The following is an 8,931-nucleotide window of genomic DNA, read 5'->3' as shown; positions in this document are numbered from 1 at the left end:
CGTGCCTCAGAAATAAATAGCGATTGAAAGTTTAGAACTTACATAATTGAATAACTTTGCTTATTTGGACCAGAAACGTAAAATCAATTGTATTGCCAATTTATATTCACTTACACATGATTTTACCATTGAACAAAAGACACTAATGCAATAACAAATGAATATACATGTATAACGTAATGGTAAGAGAATAAGCCTCCTTAAACTCTGGGCTGAAAATATTTACGTAAATAAAGTAAAATTCACAGAACAAAATGCTGAAATGTCATCAAAATCCGATAACAAATAGGGAAGTTATTGAATTCTAAAATTTAGCAATATATCGTGAAAGCAGTTATATGTACGTCATCATGAATATTCATTAGGTGGGCTAATGATGTCACATGCCCACTTTCCTTTTTCTTTATGTTATTTCATCCATGTCTGAATGATACGTCTCCCTTGAAATGAAGTAAGTTGCAGCACTGAATATCTAATGCACCAAATCAGTTGTCATTCAAACTTTTTTTTGTTCTTGATTGGAAAATATGAATAAACATTATTTCATATAATAAAATACAAAGAACAAGTCGTGGAGATATGACATCATCAGTTTGCTCATTGAATATTAATGAAGACATGCCTAGAACTGTTTCACAGGAATAATGCAAATCATTAAAAATGCCATAACTTTATTATTTCTTGTCCAATTTTCCTCACATTTTCAGTGGTTTGTTTGTGTGATTTTTCTTCATCTGTTCAAACAATATTATTTTCAGCCTGGCATACCCTTTAACATATTTTTTCCCCAAACCAGTGGTAAAAATACTTTTCCACTAGACAACAAATGGTCAGTTGTTGATAATATTACGAAATTCATCCACAAAGCAATACAATACGGATCGAAATAAAGGCAATTAATAAAACCTAGATAACTGATGATAAAAATTGATCAAAATATTGTTAAGTTGAATGTAACTGGATATGAAAGAATGCTTTCCTGTTTTCCATTGATGCCTTTTAAACTTGTACATACAACTCGAACTATATAAGATTAAATGCATTAAGCTGGACAACTGGAATTGGCTTCCTCACTTACATATGCTTTTAAACATTTTACACATCAGTTTATAATATATGATAACTAGATTTGAAATGATGCCTTCAGGATTAAGAAAATAATAATCGTTTACCGAAGTGTGACGTCACAAAAATCTCCCAAAACAATAAACACCGATTGGTTGACGTGATTCTAAACTTTTAGAAGCAGGATGACGATACATCGACTTTAATGGGGCTTGTTATATATTCATGAGGTCATAATTTCATGAACCTATTTCCACGAAATATAGGCTGTATATAATTCTTTTGCATGCCCTGCCGATAAATGGCATAAAAAACACTGAAATGCAAAAAAGGTTTTTAGCGACATCATCTCCTTAGTAAAATTGAAAGAGAAGGTGCAGAATCTGATTTGATGTGCACACTAATTTTCTCACTAATTTAGACAGCCTTTAATATTCTTCCTTCTATTAAACCTTTCTGTGTCTAATAAAGCCCCTTGCAATAATGATATTAGATATACGTAAATAGTGCAATATAAAAATATTATATTTTTTCATAATAATTATTACAAATTGTACTTCCTCCTAATAAAATGCCCTCAAATTGCTCAGTGCACAAATAAGAGCGGCTTTTTCAAAATGACTCTCATACATCAAAATAAAGATCCAAGAGGACCTTTAAAATTGAAATGTCATTCAAATCGACTGTAAAGATAACAATTTTTACCACTTAAATCTGAATGCAATGAGAATGGTATAGTTGACGGCACTAAAGTTTAATGTTAAGAGTCCAATGAAGGCATGCAGTTGAATCACCAGGACGCTGGAAAAAACTTTCTCCCATAGACTTTGAACACGTGACTCATGGCCGAGGCCGGCAAAATGTAGCCTCAAGGTCGGCCTCGACGACATCTCTGCTAATGAAAAATAAGATTTTTACAATAAAATTTTGGTAATTAAATATAAGTTTGCCTCCAATATTTGTGGTTTCCATATTAATATAAAAAACAGGACTGTCAAATAATCTAAGACACCGTTCTCACTACCGTCCTAAAACTAGTTTACTGGAAACTATAGAAATTAGTCTAGCGTGTAATGAGAACGGTCGAAGCAGTCTTGGAAGCGATCTTCCAAACCAGTTCAGAAAACCACCTTGCAGTGTAGTTTTGAAGTTCGATTTGCCTTGTTAAACTGGTTTTAGCGTAAGGACACAACCGTTCTTCAGGAAGCAATCTTCGCACATTTTGAGCGCGTTACTCCACACACTGCATGCGGAATGCCAATGCTGCGGTTTCAAATTTCGCACAAAAAATTACACCCAACTGAGTGTTCCCATAGCAACAAGACCGCTTTACGTGAAGTGGTTTTGAAAACCACTTTCGGGTGATCGAATGGGAACGCTAGCAAAGCGATCTTCCAAATTAGTTTCCTGAACCGGTTTCCAGAAAACCAGTTTTAGGAAGTATAATGAGAACGGTGTCTATTACGATAATGCATGTAGCCTATGCTGGATTCTTGTTGGCAGTCAACTGGAGAACGTTACACTGTATGGTTCTAAGTCTTTCCACCGCTGGCTGAAAGTCTGGTTGTAGCCTCAGGGTGGATTGGTAGAAATCCAAAGCATGATCCCACTGACCCTACATTATAAATAGGAAAGAAGAAGAAGAAGAAGAAAGGAGAAAAAGGGAAAACAAAGAAGAAAGGAAAACAAAGAAGAAAGAAAAAAAAGAAAAACAAAGAAGAGGAAAACAAAAGGAGAAAGGAAAACACAGAAGAAAGAAAAAAAGAAGAAAGGAAAACAAAGAAGAGGAAAAAAAAGAAGAAAGGAAAACAAAGAAAGAAAAAAAAGAAGAAAGGAAAACAAAGAAGAAAGAAAAAAGGAGAAAGGAAAACAAAGAAGAAAGAAAAAAAGAAGAAAGTAAAACAAAGAAGAAAGAAAAAAAAGAAAGGAAAACAAAGAAGAAAGAAAAAAGAAGAACAAAGAAGAAAGAAAAAAAGAAGAAAGGAAAACAAAGAAGAGGAAAAAAAAGAAGAAAGGAAAACAAAGAAAGAAAAAAAAGAAGAAAGGAAAACAAAGAAGAAAGAAAAAAGGAGAAAGGAAAACAAAGAAGAAAGAAAAAAAAAGAAGAAAGGAAAACAAAGAAGAAAGAAAAAAAAGAAAGGAAAACAAAGAAGAAAGAAAAAAGAAGAAAGGAAAACAAAGAAGAAAGAAAAAAAGAAGAAAGGAAAACAAAGAAGAAAGAAAAAAAAGAAGAAAGGAAAACAAAGAAGAAAGAAAAAAAAAAGAAAGGAAAACAAAGAAGAAAGAAAAAAGAAGAAAGAAAAAAAAAAGAAGACGAAAGAGGAGAACATGAAGACAAAAAAGATTTTGTTTTAATGTTTTCATAAATCTGTCAAAAGTGAATTATGCCATTCCAATACAATGGTGCTCAAAGGTTAATGAACCCCACCAGGAAATGAATACATAACATGTTGAAGTTCTGCCATGTTTTAGATACTCAATTGTGAAGTCAGGTGATAAAGATATTACATTTATTAAATTTGTTTCTCTGAGTAGTGTTGATGTCCACATTCAACACTCGGCACTAACAAGTCCATTTTGTGTTGGGGTTCACTAACTTTTGAGCATAACTGTGCATTATGATAATTATTATACTAATAGCTGGATTTATAAAGCACTTTTTGCCCGAGGATAAGAAGCACTGCTATTATTACCCTTGCTGTAGCTCGAGCTACCATTACCGGCGCTCTTTACATGCAAGGAATGAATCCTGCCAGGTACCCATTCACCTAACCTGGGTCGAGTGCAGCACAGTGTGGATAAATTTCTTGCTGAAGGAAAACATGCCATGGCTAGGATTCGAGCCCACGACCCTTTGTTTAAAAGGCAGGAGTCAGAACCACTAGACCACAATGTGCCCAATAATGAATCTGTTTACCGGAAATCAGTATTGATATGAAGAATATAAAATGAAAATATTTTGTTGGATTTATTTTGCATAAACAAGTGGAATGCCTCTGGCCGTCTCACCTGCATCACGCGGTTCAATATAGCAGCAGTGCTGACTTTGAATACTACTCTAACTCGCACAAGATGTTCAGTGATACATGGTTACTCTTATGTCCACTTTTTATGAATGAGTCCAATAAACTTACAGAGATATGATGGTTATTCAACAAAAAACCCCAACATGGCCAAAGTTCATTGACCATACATGACCTTTGACCTTGATCATGTGACCTGAAACTCGCACAGGATGTTCAGTGATACTTGATTACTCTTATGTACAAGTTTCATGAATCAAATCCATAAACTTTCATAGTTTTGATGGTAATTCAACAGATAAACCCAATTCGGCCAAAGTTCATTGACCTTTGACCTTGGTCATGTGACCTGAAACGTGCACAGGATGTTCAGTGATATTTGATTACTCATATGTCCAAGTTTAATGAACTAGACTAATAAACTTTCAAAGTTATGATGGTAATTCAACAGATACCCCCGATTCAGCCAAAGTTCATTGACCCTAAATGACCTTTGACCTTAATCATGACACCTGAAACTTGCACAAAATATTCAGTGATGCTTGATTACTATTATGTCCAAGTTTCATGAATCATATCCATAAACTTTCAAAGTTATGATGGGAATTCAACAGATATCCCCAATTCGGCCAAAGTTCATTGACCCTAAATGACCTTTGACCTTGGTCATGTGACGTGAAACTCATGCAGGATATTCAGTGATACTTGATTAACCTTATGTCCAAGTTTCATGAACTAGGTCCATATATTTTCCAAGTTATGATGACATTTCAAGAACTTAACCTCAGGTTAAGATTTCGATGTTGATTCCTCCAACATGGTCTAAGTTCATTGACCCTAAATGACCTTTGACCTTGGTCATGTGACATGAAACTCTAATAGGATGTTCAGTAATACTTGATTAACCTTATGGCCAAGTTTCATGAACTAGGTCCATATACTTTCTAAGTTATGATGTCATTTCAAAAACTTAACCTCAGGTTAAGATTTGATGTTGACGCCGCCGCCGTCGCCGTCGGAAAAGCGGCGCCTATAGTCTCACTCTGCTTCGCAGGTGAGACAAAAATCTATTTGGAGTAGGTGCCTGATCAAAAAAGAATACCTTCATGTTTTCCTTTTTTTAATAAAAATTTTTTTTTCAGCATTTAATGGGTGTGAAATTTAATCTTGTCCATAGATTTCTGAAATCCAATAACTAAATTCATAAGACAAGTGATCAATGCCTATTTTAAAGGAAAAAAAAGGAATTTCTGGGAGAGAATGCTAGGTGTATAAACATTACAGTTCAAATTTTTGCTAAGAATAAAAATTGAAAAAAGTGAAAAAAGAATTGGACAGCTAATACAGGTTTGTAAGATCAATAATGATTTATATCACTGCACCTTTACCAAGCCTAAGACAGACTTTAGGTATAACAACATCCGACCATTTAAGATACTAAAAGTTACTCAAATCCACTTCAATAAAGTATAATAATTGTTTATACCTTCGACGAGTAGATATTAGCCAAGGTGAAGTGATTAATGACAAGCTGTGGCGAGATATCAATGGCCATCTTCGCAACGGTCGCAGCATCTTCGTACATACCAACTCGGTGAAAAATATTGGCAATGCTGACCATCGCAAGGTCCTGTATAAAAATAAGAAATGTTCAATTCAATTCAATTTATTCAAATTCCGTTCAATAACACAAGATACAATATCGGAGAAATACATAATTGGTAAGAAAGCAATTAAACATACATAAATACAAAATGAAATTTGGGAGTCTGCAAAGACCAAAAGGTCTTGACGAGGCAGACCCCGAGTGCCATCATGGCGATACATACATTGACATATTAAAATAAAGACATGAAGAAGAAAAAAAAAATGTTGATACAGGTATTAATAGTAATCTTTTTAAAAGACAATCACAGCATCATTGTAAATCCCAACTTTGTGAGAATATAATCAATGTTAACCTTCGGTATTTCCTGATAAATAGAACAAACGAGAAATGCTAACATAATATGGTAAGACACTAATATGTTAACCTGTTGACAAATGAATTCTGCAATTTCCTGATGGACTGTACAGGGAGTCAGGGATCTACATGTGGATGTTTCATAAAGTTGACTCCTGAAGACGGACAGTCAACCTGTCCGAAATGTCGAGTCTCTCTACTACTCATCATCTCTACTCGCCGACTCAAGCCAGCATCTCCTCATCAGCTCTACTACTCAAGCTGTTTTCACTCAACATTCCTTCTGGTTTACAGTCCTTTTCAGGACTATTTTCAAGAAAGAATACTCTACTCTCAAATCTCCACTTTCTCGCCTATCCATTTCTTCTATTCACTGTTTCTATAACACACATGGTGTAACGTAAACCACATCAGCAATTCATAAAGTTGTTCCTAAAGTTACCAATGACATTACGCACGACTGGAACATGTTCTTAGGTCGTAACTCAATTACATAAGGAGATCACATAGAACAACAAAGGATCACCAATCGTGCGTAAAGTCATTCGTATCTTACGAACAGCTTTACGAAACACCCACCAGGAAGGGAATGGGTTAAAAGCAATCTCATAGCTAATGTTATTGTATGTGTAACTAATTTGGTTTTTCAGACGTGCATTGATTAGATATGATAATTTACGCCTGGGACCGAAGTATAACGTCACCATCCCTAAGACCAGGGCTCGAACCCGGAACCTCTGCATCAATTTGTAACTTCCTACATAGCTTGGATTACAAGTACATGCCACAATGCCCAGAATCCAAGATAATCCACTATGGACAGTGCTCAAGGCACTTAAAAAAAATTGAAGGAAATTAAGAAGAATTGAACAGAAATGTTTGAAGGTTTCTTTGTTTTACCTTCATATTTGAAGGGGAGTAATGAAGAGCATGTCGGAGGCAGTGCAAGGCATTCAAAGACTTTCCCTCTATCCGCCAGTAGAGGGCAGCCATGTTTGTTGCTACCCAAGATTCAGGATCCTGTAAACGAGACAGAGAGAAGGAAAAAATAATAATAAAGAAGATCTTTGATTATTTCTGTCACTCTTCTCATTGAAATAAAACTTTTGGTCCAAATACACGCTAATCAACGATGGGATCCAATTTGACCGTCTTGACATAATGATCAATTATCAGGGTCCCGTTGCATTAAGACTTATTATAACAACAAACAGAAAGAATTTTTATTACAAGTTACTATCAGCCAACCAAATTGAATAATGATAGTAGCATTGAACAAGTTTCATGAAACCAGGATTAGGACATTCAGAAAATTTTAGCGAGATCTTTCAAGAAGACAAAGGCTTTTTAATTGTTAGTCCATCTCAAATGGGAAGGTGTTTTCAAGCAGATACGAACCAGCAACTTTGATAGCAGCACTTCAAGTCCTCAACTACTTTAATCTGGCCAGGTTCCGAGCCCAAAAATAGTATCTCTATACAAATAAAATGATCTATTGATCAATTCTCTGTATTATTAATAGTTATCCCAAAAGGTATATTCATAAGGTCTTTCATCCCTAACTTAGAGTACTAAGATGAATTTGCGTTGGTGGAAAATAAGGACCCCAACTACTACTACTACACATGATTTATATAGCACAATTTCCATCTTAATCAGATGCTCAAGACACTTTATCCCTGATTTAGAGAACTAAGGGACTGTTTATTTATCATCGATGGTGTTCTTATTTGTTCCGACACAGGGTCCCGCATCGGGAACAGAGAATGATTTGTGCCCAAACTCGTTGACAGAGTCGAAAAGGAGGAGCCGTCTCAATCAGCGAAATGGGGGTAGAACGATGCGCTAAGCAGATCAGTGAGACGCATTCCCGCTCGTCGATGCTTCTTCTTAAAAAGATGACTTTACAAAGGTGGGAAATCAAGCACTTATGCCTTACCTTCTCCAAGAGTTTGGCAACCCTTGTCCCGACCTCATCATGATCCATGTAACCACCGTTGATAGACTGAATCACCTGTAATAATCAAAACATATGCAATTTTTAAGAAGCCTTCTTAATGGTGAAAAAAAGAATACTGTACAAGCTGTAATTTTCGCTGGGGTTTTATTTTCGCAGATTTTGCGAATTGCTGATGCCGCGAATTTAACAACACGCGAAAATGTCGGGACCCCCATAATCGCGAAAAATTCTGTATGCGAAAATAACAGCTTTTACAGTATCATGTAGCTGAAAGGTCACATGACGGAGCAAATGTGACGTTCAGTTGCTAACTGCTAGTCTTCCTCGGGTAACGTAGACAAACACCACTGCAAGTGTCTTTTATAGTGTAATACCCCTTTCAGTAACTCGCTGGCCCGGGCTAAGTCGTAAAATTTTGAGTTTATGAATGGCGTGGGCCAAAATAGCCCGCGCCAGGCCCAGGCTATTTTGGTGCTGCTTTTATCAGCACCAGGCGCCGACCAAAGAGTTTATGAACGGATAGCAGCACCAGGCCCCGGCCAAAATTCCTCACACGGTCAAAGGTCACACAATTCTGGCCGTGCCTCCGCATCGCGTGTACATCAAATTTACCGCGCGAATATTCAGCGAATACGGAGCACTTCCGCTCTGTATATGGCGTGTTCAGTTACCATGACAGTTTGCCCTTACGTGCCCGAGTTTTTGAATGGGTGATCGTAAAAGTGGCGCAGCTATGCTATAGTTACTGAAAGTATATCTTATCGCTTGGTGCGGACTATTTTAGCGCTGGCCTGGTACGGACCAAAAAATCATGAGTTACTGAAAACGGCATCAGGTACATTCCAAGGGTGCCAGAACTGCCGCACTGCGATTGGTGCATTCAACCCTGACCTAGAGGGTGTTGCAAGAAATATCTGCAA

General features: G+C 36.4%; 1 protein-coding gene across 1 annotated transcript in view; it reads right to left on the bottom strand.

The window, feature by feature from the left end:
• Positions 1–2,412: 2,412 nt before the first annotated feature.
• LOC121421898 (tetratricopeptide repeat protein 17-like) overlaps positions 2,413–8,931 on the bottom strand; it is a 30,348-nt gene continuing 23,829 nt past the window's right edge. The window contains exons 19-22 of the mRNA XM_041616699.1: positions 7,991–8,065; positions 6,952–7,071; positions 5,575–5,718; positions 2,413–2,680 (exon numbers count right to left, since the gene is read on the bottom strand). Coding sequence (XP_041472633.1) covers positions 2,546–2,680; positions 5,575–5,718; positions 6,952–7,071; positions 7,991–8,065 — 474 coding nt within the window. The 3' untranslated portion in view covers positions 2,413–2,545. The remainder of the gene's footprint in view (positions 2,681–5,574; positions 5,719–6,951; positions 7,072–7,990; positions 8,066–8,931) is intronic.

This window comes from Lytechinus variegatus, chromosome 9, assembly GCF_018143015.1.
Source record: "Lytechinus variegatus isolate NC3 chromosome 9, Lvar_3.0, whole genome shotgun sequence".
Taxonomy (NCBI): Eukaryota; Metazoa; Echinodermata; class Echinoidea; order Temnopleuroida; family Toxopneustidae; genus Lytechinus; species Lytechinus variegatus.
Note: the sequence above shows the minus strand (reverse complement) of the source record. Positions and strands in the feature narration are given on the sequence as shown.